The 20,580-nt window shown below is 42.2% G+C and overlaps 2 protein-coding genes across 4 annotated transcripts; one reads left to right on the top strand and one right to left on the bottom strand.

Moving 5' to 3' along the window:
- Positions 1-36: 36 nt before the first annotated feature.
- Positions 37-3,156, top strand: atp6v1d (ATPase H+ transporting V1 subunit D). Its single transcript, XM_069161648.1, has 9 exons — positions 37-268; positions 772-889; positions 1,264-1,343; positions 1,434-1,501; positions 1,588-1,632; positions 1,737-1,840; positions 2,030-2,096; positions 2,183-2,261; positions 2,451-3,156. The coding sequence occupies exons 1-9, from the start codon at positions 228-230 to the stop codon at positions 2,593-2,595; spliced, it is 747 nt and encodes a 248-aa protein (XP_069017749.1). The 5' UTR covers positions 37-227; the 3' UTR covers positions 2,596-3,156.
- Positions 3,157-3,448: 292 nt separating this feature from the next.
- Positions 3,449-20,559, bottom strand: pals1b (protein associated with LIN7 1, MAGUK p55 family member b). 3 transcript variants are annotated; one of them, XM_069161789.1, is made up of 14 exons: positions 20,393-20,559; positions 16,731-17,212; positions 15,070-15,278; positions 12,117-12,194; positions 9,941-10,060; positions 9,062-9,223; positions 8,317-8,394; positions 8,044-8,227; positions 6,688-6,756; positions 6,451-6,522; positions 5,642-5,803; positions 5,183-5,385; positions 4,776-4,886; positions 3,449-4,466 (listed from the first exon to the last, which is right to left on the bottom strand). In XM_069161789.1, exons 2-14 carry the CDS (start codon positions 17,056-17,058, stop codon positions 4,290-4,292), a joined length of 1,953 nt encoding a protein of 650 aa, XP_069017890.1. In that variant the 5' UTR covers positions 17,059-17,212; positions 20,393-20,559; the 3' UTR covers positions 3,449-4,289. The 3 variants fall into 3 exon arrangements, with proteins under 3 accessions (XP_069017890.1, XP_069017892.1, XP_069017891.1); XM_069161791.1 differs by having other exon boundaries at positions 9,941-10,048; XM_069161790.1 differs by lacking the exon at positions 20,393-20,559 and adding an exon at positions 19,119-19,189.
- Between the last annotated feature and the right edge of the window lie 21 nt (positions 20,560-20,580).

The raw sequence follows: 20,580 nt of genomic DNA, 5'->3' as shown, positions 1-20,580 counted from the left end.
AAGAACGACGGTGCGCTCCGAGTCACGTGACCGCAGACCAGCTGATCGTCACGGACGGCTGGAGTCGGACGAGATCGCGACCATTAGCTCGATCGGTGCCTCTAATCCTGCGCGAAGTACATTTGTTAGATGTGCAGTTTAATAAATTACGACTCGAGATAAAGGTTTCGGATTTTAAGAAGCGGAGTTAAACAGAAAAGCGAAATCATCGACCGAAAGACGAGAAGATGTCTGGAAAAGACCGGATCGACATATTCCCCTCCAGAATGTAAGCAGCTTTGTTCGCTAGCCAGCTGCTAACCCGCGGCAGCTTCCTAAACAACTAACGTGACCAAGTTATTGATCTGAAATCGATGGTTCCCTGCGTACATTTCACATGAAGGGATCGCAGCGTTGTTTTCGCACCGGTTCGGACGCGGGTCCAGTTTATATTACGAGCGCCAGGTCACTGGTTAAAAGAGGAAGACTCCTCTTGTCATGTGATGTTTCCAACATCACGCAAGTGTGAGCTGTCGGTCTGAAAACACGATGGGACCTCCTGACGGGCTTTAACACCACGACACTGTGAGGGGCATCAGAGGGCCCACGATACGTACTATTGTGTGACTTTAGTCACGATTATAAACAGATATACCGCCATAACTCCAAAATATTGCACGTCCTGCAAGCACAACTGCGTCAACATGTGTTTTACAAACATTTGGTAGCCGGACTTAATTGCAGACTCAAATCCAACGTTCAGAAAGTGTGTGTTTTTCTTGGGGCTTGCAGGGCTCAGACCATCATGAAGGCTCGGCTGAAAGGAGCGCAGACCGGCCGCAACCTGCTCAAGAAGAAGTCCGACGCCCTCTCAATGCGCTTCCGTCTGATCCTCCGCAAAATTATCGAGGTCAGTTGAAGATGATTTGACAAAAGTGACTTTGTTTGTGACTTTCTTTCTTGGCTCACCCATCCGAAACCAACACAGAACAGTAATTACGTGAATCCAACCACCATTTGTTTTATAGTTTTCCATTTTTTTTTTTTTTTTAGAGGCAACTCTCCAGTCACCCTGGAGGTGTTTTTAAACTTCCTGCAGCCTTCAAAATGACCATAAAGTTGAATTAAAAAAAAACCTCTGTAAAATTATAGTCTTTGTGAATTTGGTGTGCTTTGTTACATTAGACTGCATTAGTTTGAAGTAGGCGTAGCTGGCCAGAGAGGATATTTCTGTTAGAACAGCTTGCTCAAGGTAGATTTTTATCATCTTATCTGTTCCTTTAGACTAAAACCAAAATGGGAGAGGTGATGAGAGAGGCGGCTTTCTCTTTGGCTGAAGCCAAATTTGCGGCCGGAGACTTCAGGTAAGACTTGCGCTAAAATTACGACGACGGTGTGTTTGGTATGTCTGCAACTTCCACCTTTAATTCTCCGTGTCTACTCCGTATCTACAGCACGACTGTAATCCAGAATGTAAACAAAGCCCAGGTGAAGGTCCGAGCCAAGAAAGATAACGTGGCAGGTTAGCTTCAAAAAAATGTTCCTACTTTTCTCATCACTGTGAGACGGGACACGTTCTTTATATGTGCTGTTTTTTTGTTCCTTCAGGTGTCACCCTTCCAGTTTTTGAGCACTACCAAGAAGGCGGGGACAGTAAGTCACATCTCACTTCTCTATGAGCCGTAAATCTGCATCATTTTTGGATTAGATGAATGAGACCGCTCACCATTGTGTGTGTGTGTGTGTGTGTGTGTCAGGTTACGAGCTCACCGGTTTGGCCAGAGGAGGAGAGCAGCTCTCCAGGTTGAAGAGGAACTACGCCAGAGCTGTGGAGCTGCTCGTGGAGTTAGCCTCCTTACAGGTAGGGGGTGCTGTTAGAAATATGATAAGGTTACTTTAGCCCTAGTTTTGTTCCTTTAAGTTTAAAAGGTGAAATTATGTGGTGTTTTTTTTTTTTTTTTTTAAATAGAGGACATATTTTCGACATTGTTAAGTGTACGTTTCATGAAACATTTCTGCTTATTCATTGTTGCTCAATTCTTGTTTGCAGACATCTTTTGTCACTCTGGATGAAGCGATCAAGATCACCAACCGCCGCGTGAACGCCATTGAGCACGGTAAACGTACACCCAACACCTGTAGCCTTCTTCTCAAAGATCTTAATAGAAAACGTATCTTCAATGATCTTTATTCCACTTTGCAGTGATTATTCCCAGGATTGATCGCACCCTGACCTACATCATCACAGAGCTGGATGAGAGAGAACGAGAGGAGTTCTACAGGTGCTTTTTCTACCTTTTAAATTTAGAAGACAATTTTTCACAGATTAGATGCAAAATGTCGTTCATAGTAGTTACAGCTGTTGCATTGTTTCTTATTTGTTATGTTTTATTATATTCGTGCTCAAAATGTATTCTGTCGCCCCAAAAAGTGAAATCCAAGTGCCTTGAAAATGTTTTCTTCTCCGCCAGACTCAAGAAGATCCAAGAGAAGAAAAAGCAGCACAGGGAAAGGACGGAGCTCGAGATTGCTGCCCGCCTGGCTAAGCTCGGTCCCATCGCAGAGCCGTCCAACATGCTGACAGAGGAGACGGATGAAGACATGCTGTTCGAGTGAAAGCGCTCCGCAGGCTGAAAGTCGCCGACTCCCCCCCCTCCCATCATCCTATTTATTCTGTGCCTCTCTGGCCACGTCTGTCTTCTTATGTACGTGATGAAAGTTGTTTTTCCTGTGTATGTGATGATTCGTTCAGTGCTGGAAGGTTTCACAATGTGTCACTGTACAGGAGCCAAAGTGTCGCCGCACTTTGCAGTTACTCGTCGACTTAAGACGAAAAACTGTGTAAAAAAAAAAAAAAAAAAAGAAAAGAATTAAACTAATATTACAGAGAATATAAGTATGTTTACACGTGATTTACGAGTGCAATTAAAGAAGCATTCCGTGTGACTGATATTTAAGTTTCCTCACATTTGGAGCCATTGCATGCTGTAAAAGCTTCAGGTGGTTGTAGATTTCAAGAAGTGTGTGAGTCCGTGTTGTGAAGGCCCGTCCGGCTGCTGACCTTGATGTCACCTCATCGGAGGTCGTTTACCATCACACCAGAATCCCTCTGTGACCCTGCTGTGGTGTGAAAGTCAACAAGCACTTCATCCGAATAAAGATGTTCTAAATATTCAACCGCTGCCTGGATTTCTTGTTGAGATTAGAGCTTTCATAATTTCCCCGTGTAAAATAGGAACAGACTGGGGTAAGGCGGCTGGAGACCAAGTTTCTCGAGCATTTATAAGTATTTAAGCAGCCCAGCTCGGTGACGACTGGCAGCCATTTTGGACCAGAATGCTACAGGTTGCACAATAGTTTCAGGCATTTGCAGCGGCTTAACCGAGTTGTACTGCAAACTTATTCAATGTAATAATTTCTCTGACAAGATTGTGGGAAGAATTTTTCAGTGCATGCAAAATGTATCACTTGTTCACATGTGTACTTGATTTTATTTACACTTTTCCTATTCCTATTTACCCTGCAAAGAAGTAGAACAGTATTTGTTGGACTTAAGTAAGTGAAGTACAAGTAATATGATGTCTTTTTCATACAATACTGGTAAAAAAAACCAAAAAAACCAAACAATCTCAGCAGTACTTTGCAGCATTACATACTGACAGTAATGCTAACCAGCGGGAAACAAGTCTGTTACCAGACACAGCATCAAATAATACTGACATTGGTGCAGAAGACGTACCTGAAAACCGCAGCAGATTTCTCTGCTGTTCTTCTGAATGGAAGATGTTCCACTGCAGCCACTTTAAGCACAAGTGCTTCTTTTCAGTTTGGTATACAAGGACATTTTTGGCTTTCTGCCTTATCAGGAGGCCAATTAAAACTGACATTTACACTCTCCCAGTTGAGCACACCGTTTTTGGTATCACACGTGTAACAATAAAATATTTGATCCTTTTGACTAGAAAATATATATTTACAATTATAAATAACTATTAAGAATAGGATAGAAATAATTCTATTCGTATGATAAATGACTTTGCATAAAGCTGAGATCAATAAAGACCTTCATGAAACAAAACAAAACAATAAAATCACCCACAAAGACACACACACACCAACAAAAAAACCCCGAAAGAAACGCGAGTCCATCCCTGCAGCAAGTGGTGACGATCACCTCCTCTATAAACGAGGAAAATGCGCATGTGAAAATCCAGTAAGAATTCACCACTGTCCGTCATTCATTTTTCAGCCTCCGGGAGCAAACAGTTTTGTGCTTCTGTTTACCTCTTCGTGCTGAGACACAACAAGCTCTAGCACAGCCAGGAGGTGGGCACCCACTGTGGCTCGGTGTCCAGTTTATCTATCAGCCTGCGGAGCTCGTGGAAAGCCTGGTCTGGGTCCAGGTTCACGATGGTCGCATCGAAAAAGTGGCCAAAACCGTGCTCCATCTCGCGAGCCTTTTCAATGACCTCCTTCAGCTCCTCCGGCTGCGCAGAGAAAACAAGACATGGATTTAAGAAGGTGACTTTTCAAAAATGTTTCTCCTGTATTGGACATATGAGGTAAATGGTTGTATGGTTCCTTTAACAGCTGTGTTCTCTGTTATGGTTTCATGAAGTGTTGCAATTATTGTTTATTCTTTTAAATATTGTCTTTTCCATACCAAGGGTAAACAATCTGTTTCTATCATTTCCACTCTGATGATGTCTTTAATTGGTTAAAAGAATATAACTTCTTTCTTTGCTCTGCCTGACAGTCCCTGAACAATGTTTTCTTTTCTGTGTTTAACTTTTTACCTTTGGTGTTTTTCCCTCTGTGGCCAGCAGGGTGCGTAGTCTTTCCTGAGAAGGAGGAGCGATGAAGATGACATATGGCTTGAGGTTGGAGGACCTCAACACCCGCAGTGACTGACAGAAGGAAGACCAAGTCACGTACAAACAAACGAAGAAGGAAAGACAGAGACAAAAAGAAACCAGATTTAAAATAAACCAAAACAAGAAAAAAAAAACATGGCAACTTCTTTACAGTTTTAATCAAACAAAAACCATTTAAGATTTATGTTCAGGATATAAAAAGAGTTCATTACATTCTGGCAGAGCCACAATAGTTAAGATCACAGAAGGAGGAGGATGGAATGAGTTTTGTAATTAACATGTTCGATAAAAATAATTGTCTCGACAGTAAAGAGTATTCAGTCTTTTACCCGCGTGTGCAGGCAGAGCAAGCAGATGCGTCCGGAGTTGATGATGTGTCGGACAGAGTCTGTGCTGCTGCCGTACAGGTTCTTCTCGTACTCCCCTGACTCGATGAACTTCCCAGCTGCCAAGTCGGTTTCAAAGGCGGCACGGCTCACAAAATGGTAGTCGCGCCCGTTGCGCTCGTGTATCCTCGGGCCTCTGGTTGTGTCTGAGCCGTGAAAAGGGACGGATCAAGTTGACTTGGTAAAAAAAAACACTCGTCTTATTTTGTACTAATTGGCCCTTTTTAAGTTGTCAGTAATTTCTTGGGACTTTAGAAATTTGAAAACTTTGTGCACTGTGACGTGTCAAATGATTTCAATTCTTTACTTAAATCCTAAAGACATGATTTGTTCCTCATCTGAAATCGGTGACTAATATTTGATATTGCCGTGAACTGTTACTTTGACAAAGCGTGGACTTACGTGGAACGGCGACAGCAAACTTCTCCGGTTCGATGGACAGGAGCCTCCGACGCAGCTCATCGTGACCACTGTTTGTCGGACCGATCAGAGCTACGGGGCGTTTGCGAGTGGCGGGCTGGTGGTACAGGGACATCTCCTCATAGGTCAGGATGTCGTCGTAGTCTGAAGACACAGGTTTTTTTTTTTTAATTGGGGGGGGGGGGGTAATGAAACATCCCTGACCTACATACCAAATTCCTTTGAGCTCCTGGGCTGTTGTTTTGTACGTAACTTTAACCTTCAGCCTCTTTGTTGAGGCGGGAAAAGACGCATGAGGTTTTGGAAAGCAACATATTATTTTATATCCCCGTGTTTGTTTGTTTTTTTAAAGTTTTTTCCTGCATGAAGATGATGACGATAGTCCACACATCTGTCTCTCTGAGCTGGCGGCCAGCTCCTGCTGACCACAGGGCAGTTTCACGAGAACAGTGTGTGTGTGTGTGTGTGTGTGTGTGTGTGTGTGTGTAGGTCTCAGTATGAATGTGTGAACTAACACCGCCACACGTTCCTTCCAAGCCATTTAGGCACCTGTTGGTGCTTCCTCTGATCCCGACTGTGAGGCAAAGACTAATCTGACCTGTGACACACCAAGCTGCTGTGAGAAAGACGAGATGTGTCAGCTCCAGTGTGGAAGCGGTCTCTCACAGGTGGTAAAGAGGAGAGACAGTTGGTTCAGTGTGAAGACGTCGCACACTTTTAAACCAGCTCAATTCTCGAGCCGCTGAAGAGCCACGAGAAAAAGAAAGAAAAAAAAAGAAAGAAAGTCTTACCACTGCTTTTGCTGAAGGTAGATATGCTCTTCTTCCTCTGTTTCTTGTTCTTCTTTCCATACCAAACCTTCACTGAACACGTCATTGAAAATAAATTATCTTTAACAGGCAGATCATCACTCCACTACGTTACAACACTCCGGATAGATCACATTTTATTTTCATAGGCGTCAAAGAGGAAGTCAAATCATTTTGTTTTCTAAATGACGGTGTGTGTTTCAACCACTGGTGTCTGACCTTGCTGCTCTCGACTCTTGTCTGTTATTGTTTTCTTTAAGGTCTCTCTCTGTTGCTGGAAGCTTTTACCTGAAAAGAACATACAGAAAGTCATTAGTCATCCAATATATATATATATATATATACAAAAATGTCTATATATTTTCTATTTCAAAAGCCTGTATTTGACACTTTGTTTGGTCAGTTTTGCACTGGACCACCATGGTGGCTAAAAACTAGCAATATTAAAAGTCCAAAGCTTTTGCAGGCCGGGTATTGTTTGTTCTTCTCTTCCTAGAAGCTTAGACATAATGAAGAACGGGCAAAAACATGGCCCACTTTCAATTTCCAGTGCTTAACCTCATTATCTTGCAGGCACAACAGACTCAGGTCAGAAAGTAATCACAGACAGTTCTCAGGCGTTTCTTTAATTCTGTTTGATGGGTTGTGATTTCGTCCAGGAGATGAGTGTCAGCTTAGTTGAAAGTCACTATCAAATCCTCTTCTGTGACTGGGTTTCAGTTACTACACAAAGTGGAGTAAATTATTGGTTTGTCAGTGAATTATCTCGTGTTACTTATAAACTAGCGTCAACTATTATTAATTTAGAACTAGTTTTTGTAAAATGTAATTGCAAAGGATTTCATACAGATGTGTATCCTTAATGTCCTGCAGACCTTTTCTTCTTCCAAATAGAAATCAATATGTATTCACTTTTAGGATATCCTTATATTCTCTTCATTATTTTGGTTGCTTTTTCTTCATTAAAAATGTTTACTGAAAACATCCAAGGGACGATTACTAATTTACAGATTTATCCAGCTTCATAGTTTATCAGGAGATTACATTGTACATATTTTTGATGAAAGAACTGCTTCATCATCTGATACAAAACTGAACTGAAGACATACCAGGTCTTCATCAGAGACAAGTCTTTCCAACACCTGGTGCTACTTAATTTACCCACAATTCACATCTTGTTGCTCCTGTTTAAACATGACTGAGCCCTGTGCATTGGAAAGGGTGTGAAGTAACCAAACAGGAAGAATTAAAACAACAGGATGTATGTTGTAAAAAAAAATACAGCTATGGGCTTTTTTATATGTACTTGCATATGTGTGCATTTTGTTTTTGTACAGTTGTGAAGGGTTTTGTAGTTACTCCACATTTGTGTCAAGAGTAGGGAAGCAAAACATAATAATAATAATACAGAGCATAAAAATAAATTACAGTAAATTACGATACAATATTTACAACAATCTGTAAATGGCCTTTCTACAATTTCTTCTATTTGGAATAGTATGTCCTCGCTGTTGTTATCCGCCCTTGTGGAGCAATAAACTCCATATTAATATTCAGCCCTGGTCTGATTCGTACCTGGAACGAGTCCAGCCAGGGGCTGGTTGTCCTCGTCTCCGTCCCTGTAGGCCTGCCACCAGTTGGAGTCGTCCTGGCTGATGACGTGGAGGATGTCTCCCTTCTGGAAGGACAGGCCGAGCTCCCGACACGGCACGAACGGGTCATCAGATGGGTCGTAGTCAAAGTAGGCTCGTACATGCATCTGAGGACAGGGTTTACAATGTCAAAGCTGCCGATGCATGCAGTCAGGTGTTCTCATGCACACCCACTCACATATCATTAGAGACTTACCACAGTCTGTCTGTGCGCGGCAGGTTTAATCTGAGAGCTTGGGATGAGGAGGAAGGTCAGGGTGCCCTGCATTTGTTGCTGTTGGTGAACATGAAATGCAATGAATTAAACATGAGAGGGAGGCATTTTCATAAAACACTTATTTTACTTGCTGTATTTACCCGGCAGCTTAAACATCTAACAATGTTTTCTTGATCTACGGTTGGTTATATTATAATTCAAGAATGCATCTACTCAAAACAACTGCTCAGGTATATATTTTAGGTTACATTTGAAAATATGAGTTGTTTGTTTTCTCCAAAATAAAAAGCAGTCAGCACTAATGTTAGTTATTCCTTTGTCTGCCTTGTGTTCTCGGTCAAAAGACACTTTGTACTTACTGTAAAGACACATGCCTTAATGAACTTAATTACATTTCTGAGGCTTAACGCATTGTCAAATAATTTTGAACTTATCTTTTAGATCTGTAGAGTGAATACAATCTAATGTCACCAGGTATGAAAGAACAGCTGATCCAAGTAAGACCCACCATTTACAAATAAATTCTAAACCCTTTTATGGCAATAAAGGCACAAAGTAGTAATTTTCAGGACATTTTAAGCACCTGTAAGTACACTATAACGAAGCTAGATTCCCATCTATTAAAATAAAGTTGTAACGCAATTCCTTTCTAATAAGTTATTGTAAAATATCTAAAGAACACTGGGTGTTACTGGACACCACGTTGACAATTCCTAGTCCTCACCAGCAAGTCGTGGACCTCATTGATGTGTTTCCCACGGATAGAAATCCCGTTGATCTCCAGGATCTCATCTCCTTCACTGAGGAGGCCGCTCCGCTCTGCTGCTCCGCCTTTCACCACACGACTCACCACCACACTGTCCATGTCATTACGCACTGTTGCACCCTGATGACCAGTTCAGACATGTGACAGAGACGATCTCACAAAACAACCTACAGACCTTATAGACAAATGCATAATATTTTCTGACATGACACGGAGGAGAGGGCGGAGGCTTAAAGTAATAATCAATAAAGTAATTATCTCTGAATGAGGTAACATAATGGTGACTGAGGTGGTGGCCCACTGATGAAAGCCCTTTTAATTGCTGAACTGAACAAGCTGGGTGTCTGTGGGGACATTCCCAGGGGAAAAAAAAAATCAGAAGCAGTGCAAAGTTAGTGTTGTGTTTTCCAGAGAAAGTGGGCGGAGCTAAGGCAACAAGATCGCTCTTCAATTGCCAAATGACACACAGGCGACACTGTTTGGGTCTGATGAGAAGTCGAGTCAAAACACACAGCTGTGATTACCGCTTATCACCATAGGTGTCACCAAACAGAGCGAAGCATCTTCCAGATCATAACATTAAGTACAAAGACACGTTACACACAGCAAACAGCACATATTTTCATTGTATTGTTAATTATATCCATACCAAATGAATATTATCCCAACTATCCATGTTACCCTGCTTCTCAATCTTTGTCTTTCTGTGGATTTCTACTATTGATATACAACATTCAGAAGTAAATTATAAAACATAAAGCAGCCTAAACGGCAGAGAGACAGTAATGACAGAAGACGGCAGAAGTGACACAAAAAGACTAATAGAGGACGTCTCACCAGTGGAGTGTCTCTGGTCTTCTCCAGCCGCACTAATTTAACCGTCTCCCCGAGGTACTGGGTCACATTTTCCTCTTCCACTTCCTGCCCTGCCACGCTGTCATGGACCTGCATCAGCGCCTGCCACATGGACACACACAGAGACAACATACAGTACAAACACATGTACAGAAACACAGAGGAGGCAGAATGAGGCGAAATCTAATATAGTTTGAGTCAAATTGCTCATGGTTTCTGCTTGTCGATATAAAACAACGATAAAGACGTTTCAAGGATCCTGAGAAATGCACCCGCTACCAGAGGCCTATCCACCCCTCATCTTTTTTTAACAAGACCCGTCAGCAAGCCCACGTCTAAACCAGAAATAATACAGAGATTGCTCCTTCACTTCATTTAATGTGACATGCCCTCTGTAACCTACAATTAATAACCGTCGGCCCAAATGAATTTCTCTACCCTGCAGCAGAGGGGGCCTGAGAGAGCAGAGGCCGGGCTAAGCTTCAGCGAACACACAATCCGTCTTAATCTCCACCTGCATTTAGGAGTCAGAATCCACCACCATCAATCATCAAACACCTTCGGTGTCCCTGCTCCTGAGAAAACGGTGTCCCAGAAAACAATGAGAGGGAGACGGGTGGACTTGAGGGGGCCGTAGTCATCTCTCACATGTCTCCATTAGTTTTGGATATGAAGCTGTTTACCTGTACTACATGGTGATTCATATGATTCTCGTGGAACCGAGATAATCTGTTCTGGTTTCTGTGCCACGAGGCAGGCTCACATCTCATCACGCCGTCCCCGCTGGCTGCATGGTTCCGACTCAGCGGAGGAGTTAACGGCCCAACTGGGGGGGGGGGGGGGGGGGGGGGGGGGGTTTGGTGGTTCACACGGTCACGTGGGTCAAACGTCCGACCCCTGGCGCTCCACTGTCGGGACCCTCAACCGTAAAATCACAGCAGAGTCATACACCTGCGGCCTTTTCTCACCTTACTGCCTCGCTAATGGACAATGACAGTCTCATAATGTGACTCCATTTTTCCTCCAGAAGAATCACCGAGGCTTAAACTGACACGGGTAGCGTGTCGAGCCACGTCAGAGAGATGCCGTTTGAAATGAAATGAAATGTAATGTTTGTTCGATTCCTTTCATGTTGACACACAAAATGCTACAAAGACGTCCCGCTGAATAGACAGCTGTGGAAGTGGCCTGCCTTTACCTGTGATGTTAACAAAGTAGTTTTAGTAGCGATGGAGTCAAGAGGAACATCTTAATTGTTCAGTTTGTCAGCTGTGCCAACAGCCGCCTTTGGCAATGTACTGCAAGATCATTACTAAATAGGTTACAACCAAATCGAACTTCGTTAAACTCAACTGCAGGCCTGTCCCAACAAGTGGACGAAAAGAAGTTGCTCACAACTCAAGGTGAGTAGTCAGAGGACAGATATTTTACATGTTTGAAAATGATCAAGTCCATGTACGGTGAGCTTCATTATTTATCTATTTCATCCAGATGCAGGTGTTGGTCCAAGCAGTGCAGTATTCAACTAGGTTTATTGTTTTCAACATTTCTGACACTTTGTGGATCACTAATCTGTCTGACGCCATTACTGCGTTTGAGAGAAGCATGGTCATGGCCAGAAATAAAATGTTTTCACTCATCGGATGAAACCTTACCAAAACTCTAATATGCTTCACATCTATACCAAAGCATAAGGCTGAGTTCGACAAAGACGCACAACAAGACGCACAACAACTTTCACATCTCTCACTGGTCTTCGTTGAATTCATTTAAAGGGGACTGAGGGGCACGCTGCTGCACCAATCACACTTTTTCATTACCAAGGGAGCTGACCCACATACCAACCTCATTTGCATAAACTGCCTTTCTTACATTACAACCTCATTTGCATAAACTGCCTTTCTTACATTACTCCTCCTACATTAATCTTTCTAATGAAAGAGGGGCTACTTGACCTTGAAAAAAAATTGACCTACACACATCCCAAGTAACACCTAATAATAACAACAGATAAAATGAAGGTGTCATAGGTGATTAATCCTGTATAACAACCGTCTGCCCTGCCAAGGTGTCCTTGACTTGCTGAGCCTCTCTGGTGTTGTCTTATGTTTGTATCATGGGTGAGGGGAAGGTCATTGCTGGAAAACTGATCTCTGACCTGGAGATGAGGATTGGTGAGCAGCGCCCGGAGCTCTAAACCCTCTTTTTGTTGGCTGGACTGGAGAATATTCTGGACCTAAACAGAAACAGAGACATATTGCGGTGAGACACATCTGCCGCCAAACGAACTGTGAAAACAGGAAGCCAGTCACGTCAGAACAAATGGTGAAGTATCAATTTAAAACGTAAACTATTTTAACACTGTACAAACTACAATCAAATACTCTAATCGCTTAATTACTTCCTTCAAAAAAAACTTTATTCACTCTTATTTTTTCATTTTAAGTCTCTTGTCACTAGAATCCAAGTCAGGTATGTATTTATAATCTACCTCTACGAAGTTAGCTAAAGTGTCCAACTGTACATCAACTTCTAAAAGTAGAACACGAATGTAAAGATATTTGGTGACGGTTTGATCCCGAGCTCCTCCTGTCCACGTGCCGAAGTGTCCTTGGGCAAGACACAGAACCCCGAATTGCTCCTTATGGCAAGCGAGCACCTTGCATGGCAGCTTTGCACCGTTGGTGTGTGAATGTATTCCTGATGGTGAGCACCTCGCACGGCATCTCCGTGCGTGAGAGGGTGAATGGGAAACTGTGTTTCAGCATAAGACTTCAGCACCCCCTTCGCCCTGAGATTATTTTATGATTGTGTGTCCTGTTTTTTTGTTTTTTTCTTCCTTGGATTTGGTACCTTTTTTCACGAGTGAAACACTTTATTGACATTAGCTTTACCGGAAAGTTTAGTCCGCATAAGAAGCTTAGACTTTACCTGATTTCATTCCGAAACTGCAAACCTGAGAATCATAATTTTAATGACGAGCCAGTTGCACAGAATATTCGCAGGATAGTTGAAAGTACAAATGTGCACAGACAGTAAACGCGTACGGATGTACAAGGCCACTCGCACACAGCTGGTTTGGCTACCGTCAAGTAACTCACAGTCGGGTTTCACATTCCAGACAGAAAACTGTTCCATATCCAGTCTGCTGCTCTTGGATAGAAAAACAATATTCATCTGTGTGTGTTTATTTGTGAATGTTGGTTTCCAACTAATTAAAAAAAAAAAAGAAAAAAAAAAGCGTAAAGCTGAAAAGGATCTGAACAATAGGACGTTCCACCGTCTTTCCAGGCTGTCCACTCTGTCTTTCTTCTCGTCTCTGTTGCATGGTTCTATTTTAATCTTTTGGTTCTTGTGTTGTGACTTAGTGAAACAATACAATGGCTGTTTGTGGCTTGGACTCCACTGAATGAGGACAGTAGGCATTTTGGCGTTCTGTTACTCCGTCTCTCTGCCTCTTCATCTCCTATTTGGAGATTAGTTCATCCATTACACTAATCAAAGCTCTCACTAACAAGGTGACGCACTCCCCCCCCCTCACCCCCTCCTCCCAGCAGCAACGTGCCTCGGCCCACGCTGCTCTAAGCTGCTGGAGTTTCTTTTTCTGGCTGCCCAGATCCTGGCCTCCTTCCTGTGGAGTGTGCTGCGCCGCTCAGCCCGCACCAAAGGCTGCTGGGAGATTAGTTTACCCAATGGCCAATGTGAGTGTTACACAGCACGACCACTTAGTTTAGACACACTTGCAGCTCAAACTCTTACGCACTGTTAAGCGCTTCAGGAGCCGTGCGTGGCGGGTGAGCGCAGACACTGATTTACTGTATGCAGGAAGACAATGTGTTGTGTGTGTGAAGCAAAATAGATCATCACACCCAGCCCCTCTATCTTCAAACCGCTCCTGTCACGACTGGAATAGAAATTCTGTTGCAGTGCTGCTTGCTGGCCTTTGAATAAACTCATAGCCTCTTTTATCAAAACAAGTTTGACTATTTCAAATCCAACAATCAGTAAAAAAAAAAAAAAAAAAAAAAAAAAAATCACAGCTCACCAGTCTGACTGCTCAAAACTCTGTATTATATTCTTTCATATTTCACCTATCAAAAGTTGACAGTAATCTTAATGAAGTGCCTACTGTGGGTGTAGCCTGTCATCAACGTATAGAGCTCCGACGTTATTCATAGCAAACCACATCAAAGATTGTGTCTTTCTACAAGGCCTGTGCTGTGTGACAGGCTGCATTCGAGCAGTTAGTGTGCAGAGGCTCACCTCTGCAGGGACACAAGTCAATTACTGTCGCTTTGCTTCGGCAGAAACCAGCTGCTTGGTGTTTTGTCAACAAGGAAGTCAGGTGTGACAAATGCTCACCTACTCAAACCTGAATACTGAAATGGTTTCTTGCTCTCGTTTACTGTCCTCACTGGAGCTCCACAGGCACCACTGTGAAATGTATTTAAATAGGAAGCAGCAAGCGCTTGATGGAGAAATCCAACAGTTCACTCCTTCGTCCTTTTCCTTCCTCGTCCCGTCATCCTCTTTTCAGCATAACTCTCAGATTCAAAATGTTCTACCTTCTGCATCTCTTATTTTGCCTGCTCACTCAATTTCCATGCATGACCTGCATCCCACAAATCCCTCATTTTTGTTTTCCCTTACCTAGTTAACCACGAGACAATTTACATTTCATAATTATCCAGACTGGCATGACTGTCTTTTGGGCAGCTTTGTTGAATTAATCATCACCTCAAGAAAAGATTTTGCGTGCTTCATTGAGCAGTTGCTTTACTTACACTTGCACTCAGAAATAAAGCAACGGGGTCCAAACCGTACAACGGCGACATCAATCTGAGCACCTTTCTGCCTGTATGCACAAGCTACCTCCTCCGTGGAGACCACCGCTCATCTCATGAGGTACAGAACTGGTTTTGTGGCACAAAATACAGTAAGTTATTCATTAGTCTCGGTTCAAGTTAGTCTATTTTCCCCGATTGAGTCTCCCTTGGGCATTTGCTTTACGCCTATAAAACTATCACACCTACCAGTAAAAACTAAATGAGTACGTTATGATGTTTTCGGCGGTAACAAGAGGCTTCAAGTAACATGAGCGTTGTGCGTACCTCCAGGCAGAGGTCCTGCGCTTGTGCTGTGAGGGGTGAGGTGGGATTGACTCGGCTCATCTGCTGGGACACAGCGTTGTAGATTGTGTAGGCATTCTTGAAGTCCTCCTTGGCAAGTATCTGCATTATCAGCTCCACATCCTGCTGGCTCTGAGCATCGGTCAAACAGTGCTGCACCCACTTTAGAGTCTGCAGCATCTCGTCCAGTTCTGAGAGACAGACACACACGGTGAGGGGAACAGTAGTACAGATGCAATGCTGAGAAACACAGGGACGAAAATAACGGAAGTCAGATGTGAATGTTTGGTTATTGTTTGACTAGTTTAGTGTTGTAACAGCACAGAGTCTGACTGCAATGACAGTCAAGTCTTATACGCGTGTATCAAAGGTTTCGGCCAGTCCAATCTACCTATAGTTGACCCGGTAATACCAGAGTGTCGTCTGAGGCTAATCTCTTGTTAGGTCACATCCAGCTCTGCACATTTAGTTCCATCAGGTTGTAAGCTGTCTGTTATGATTACGACCATGTTATATCTGAGAAAAAGTCATTTATCAGAGGCACAAACATTTTAAGTTTAGTGGGACTGTACCGGATGTCTCTGTAGTGGAGGTCTACATTTTGACCTCTGATTCACTAATATGGCTGAGTTACTTTGATTCAACTCAGGCTTATTGTTATATTTCAAGGGTTGCTGCAGCATTTACACTTATTTGATTTATTATGGCAGAAAGTATCAATACATTATGTAGAATTTCTTTACCCTCTTTGGTCTTTTGATCTTTTAGTTAATACAGTAATACACACTGATTTCTTCTGTAGAAAACTATAAACCTCAGTAAATGAATAATATAAATTTTATAGTAATTAGAAAACTGAGCTCATATCTTTTGTTTCACATCACAGCAGACAAAAGTCAGACCAGACAAGTCAAGCAAACACAGTCTGACCAAAAAAATGTCAGCAGCTTCACTGCTATAAACAGGAAATCAGTTTTTCTCTCAAGTTGTAGTCAAACATTTCAAAAAAACATTTCTGGGATTCTGGCTTAAAAACCTCATTCTGACAAAGTGACTCCTGCACTCAATTAGCCCCGACAATAAGGACCTGTGTGTGACTAAAATGCAAATCATACTTGACTCATATGAATCATTACAATAAAACAAACTTCGTGTGCCCTCAATACTGTGTATTTATAACACACTCTGAAAAGCACGTAAGCAGAGTAAAAGTAAAGTCGGTGGAAAAAAACCTCAATATATTAAGTAGAAAAGAATATTTTTAGTACAAAAACAAACCAAAATGGAGGACCACAGCAGCATCTTATGAGCTGTACATGCGAATCCCTTCAGTACTGTCATGTATTAAAGATTGGGTTTTCTTTTTCGTTGGACCACTAATAGATTTTGTGCCAGGTTAAACTAACCAGTGAAAATGGTGGACAGCCCCTAAAACACATCACCCTCCTCCAGCACCGCCCTCTGCTCTGCCCCTTCAATAGTCATTGTTTTGACTCCTTTTGTTTTCACAGATTTTTTTCACGACTCTCTATTCTACTCTGAGGTCGGCATTCTTCCTCCTCTCTCAAACATCCCTTCCTCCATCCAACCTCCTTGACCTCCGTAAAGACCTTTAAACCCTCGCTGCCCTTCTTTTAACTCACCGCCTACAGGATCCGGGGAGCATGCGTCTTTGTTGGCCTTCTCCTTCCCATCGAAGGTGGGGTTGTCAATGCCCACTTTAGGGTTCTGCGACAGCTTCTTGAGCCTCAGAGAAGCGTTGGGGTCGATGTCGTGCTTCCCCCTGCTCTCTTCCTCTCTCCTCTTCCTCAGCTCCTCCTGGTAATGCTGGATCCTCTCCATTTGGGCACTGCAGTGTGGCGCTTTGACAAGGCAACTTTCGTCCCCTGGACAGTCCACGGCCCTCTCCCTGTGGCTCTTGGCCTGCATAGAGGCTTCTTGAACATAACCGTTCATGTGGGATGTAATCATCCCTGCTGCAGTGTTGTGCAGCTCAAACCACCCCAGTATTTCCTGAGATCAGCTGAAGCGTTATGACAAACTGATGCTGAGATTGCTCAACTCAGGGGCCATTGCACGCCGGTGAAGGATGCAGTCCTTTATGCTCCGTCTGGGATTTGTCATCCTGGAACACAAACAGAGTTAAAAAGGATTTCCCTTGTTACATTTATTGAGTGGCAAACAAAGTCAAGTAGTTTAAAAAAAAACAAAACTGTATGATTTAGTTTTTAAAGATGATGCAGCAAAAATATTTATGAATACAATTTAACAAGAATAAAAAAGGATTTCTCTTGTTGACAGTCACTTTTATCTCACTGAGGAAACCACAGGCAGAAGCATAAAAGTACACTGAGAAAATAAAGAGCAGTGATTGATAGTTCAAAAGACAATACAAAAGAAGAACACTAAAGCCTTTGCAGTCGACACATAAATATTTTTGTTATATTCCAAAGATTGTAAATTATGAACCCTGGGTTATTGAATTTTTGAAATCCAGCACTTTGTTGTTCGTCTCTACGGAAAGCTGTCAAAAGAATTAGCATCATCCTTACTACAGCTCAAAATTACCATGCTAACATTAAATGCTGTCAGAATGAATTATTCCCACATCACACAAACATTTAAATGATTACGTTTGGGATAATATAATGCAATGTGGCATAATGGCATATGGTTGAACAATCTGTGGATGAATACATTTTTGACCGTTTTCTCAACTGATTGATATCAATTCATTGTTTAAGTCATTTTAAAAAAAAAAAAAACTTGCAGAACATTTCCTCAATCGAACTTCTTGAATGTGAGAATTTCCAAAACTGTCCAAACTCCGTCAACTGAGCCTTCCAGCTGGTTGCCTGTTGATCAACGCTGACATTTGCTCCTTCCTCCTCTCAACTATCACAACGCTAATCTAACACGGAAAGCTTTCCGGCCTCGGTCAACTCAAATCCCTTCAGCACAGCCTCATTCAGCCATTTGTTGGTACACGTGTCCCCAAACATCCACCTGCACAGCTTATTTAGAATATCCATCTGTAGCCTACTGCATTGTATGGATGGCTAAATAAAAAAAATATAAAATGTATTTTAAATGCGACGCATGACGCAGAGCTATTACGACCGTATTTGCCACTGTGGAGATAGTTGTGGATGTTGTCGTGACTGCTGTGGATTACAATCTATTTTTAAGAATGCTACGCATTAATCTGGATTTGCAAAGTTGGAGCGCGTGCCTGAGAGACGTGCACGCGGTGCTAATCAATATATATTTCACAACAGAATATCAAAAACGGTCTCTGAGTGAGGAGTGAAAGTGTCTTTTGCTGCCCAAATTCGGGGGACAGACATCTTGAAAGCCGTACACGCGTCTTGATCTTTCGCATTAGGTGTGTATTTTTAAATGCCCAGCCTACTACATGCCCGCATGCAGATCATTTCTATACTAAATTGCCCGAATTGCTACTCCTTACGGGTTAAAGACACTATTTGTGTGCATGGAGAAAAAAAAAAAAAAGAGAAACACAGCTTTGTTGCTGATAGCCATCTTTGATGTTCATATCATGCAGTCAGTCATACAGGCTTTGTCACTCACCACCACATGGCAGCCCTCCCCCCCTCTTTTACCTACTTCCCACAGCTAATTATGTCTAACAGGTCTATCCCCTCCCGCCTCTCAAACCCCGCCCTTACGGAGGCATTTAGCAGCATTTAGAGTGGCGGTGTACTGCTGACAAACAGCGGAGGCTGCCAGCAGACCATCTGTTCCTGTGGGCTTAATTAAGCCTGGGATCTCATGCTCGACTCTAGCTCAGCGGTCACAAATGGCACTGAGAGGGATGCTGGGAAGGGATGCAGGTACCTGGAAAGACGAGTGAGAATGAATGAAAGTGCAACGCGCCCGCCGAGACATTAACAAACGAAGGCAATACAAAACGTTTAGTTCCAGTCACACAGTGGACGGAGGTTGGGGACTATGAACGATTACAGACGTGATTAAATAGTTCTGTGAAATTAAATAAAAGCTTATAATACCATGTGATTCAGCACCTGAAGCAGGTTTGACGTGAGATACCCGAGGAACGCACACGACTCCGAAGGATCTCAGCAGACTTCAAATGAAACAATGAAATTGTTCAGAAATAAATCAAAACCAAACAGAATTACCCTGACCTTGGATAACCTTTTCACGACTGACGACTATGTGCAATAAATCCAGGATTTAGTAGTGAGGAAAAAAATATCCTTCTTACATTGTAGTGCAGCTATTTTGACTTCTATGTTGAAAACAACTCCAGTGGTATTTGTTCACTGAAGGTCATGAGACATGTTTGAAAGCCTTGGAAAATACTGTGAAACTTTGATAGATAGATAGATAATAGATAATAGATAGATAGATAGATAGATAGATAGATAGATAGATACTTTATTAATCCCACAAGGGGACATGTTTTCACTACAGCAGCATTATAGGTACAAGAAAGCAATAAAACAACAGTAAAAAATATTAAATATACAAATGCACAGTATATACAATTTTTTTCCTTTTTTTTAATATATATATATATATATATATATATATATATATATATATATATATATATATATATAGATTTGGTTTAGAATATTTCATTACAGTCACTGTAGTAGTAGTTTAAGTGTTGAAAAGTACTCAGATTAACTTCCATAGATCACTTAAAAGGGTTTGGCATCAGACACCGACTTCTCATCGGAGTCCAACTGATGAGCTGATGACCTTTAATTGAGGATTGTTGTTCCCGAAATATGACTTTATAAGCGATTTCCTCACAATCTCAATAACAACTTAACTTAAGTCATCGCAGCTTACCTATAGTTTTCTCTGTAATGCTTAACAAAACCAAATAAACAGAAACAAGTAACTGAATTAGACTTACAAAATTTGCTCTCCACCTCTACCGTAGTTTATTTTCCTTAAACTAACGAGAGCTACTTGAATCATTTGTAAAAAAAAAAGATAAGTTTCATGAGGAATAGTTCAGACAAACGAAGCAGCAGGTAAATTGTAAATGAGAGTCGACAACAACCGAGTCTCTCCTGTCGTCTACAAACACAGCCTGTATCTGTTTTGTGCAACTTTCTTCAAGACGTGGCACATTCATTCACGCGGAAAACAACAGACGCTTAGACACGAGCTTAAAACAAATACCAGGCTTGTATTAAATGTTCGCAATTGGATTTATTATTGGTATTAAGCGCTAACGCAGCAATTAGCAACGCGTTAGCTTAGCAGCCCGGTACCGCTAACCGTAACCGGACGGTGTACTCACCACTTCAAAAACACCGAGTTGAGTTTGATGAGCAGCGGTTGTTCTTTTACAATCCAGCGGTGTGTGTGTGGGGGGGAAAAATAATAATAATAATAATAATACTAATTGTGTTTTGCTCCCGGGGAAAAGCCCAACTTCTCTCGCCGGTGCTCACGGCACCGTGTCGAGCCGCCGCAGTGAGTTCTGCC

This window comes from Embiotoca jacksoni, unplaced genomic scaffold (genome assembly GCF_022577435.1).
Source record: "Embiotoca jacksoni isolate LCO1_2020_lvr unplaced genomic scaffold, fEmbJac1.0.p SCAF_29, whole genome shotgun sequence".
Classification (NCBI taxonomy): Eukaryota; Metazoa; Chordata; class Actinopteri; family Embiotocidae; genus Embiotoca; species Embiotoca jacksoni.
The sequence above is the reverse complement of the archived record's forward strand: the minus strand, read 5'-3'. Positions and strand labels throughout refer to the sequence as shown.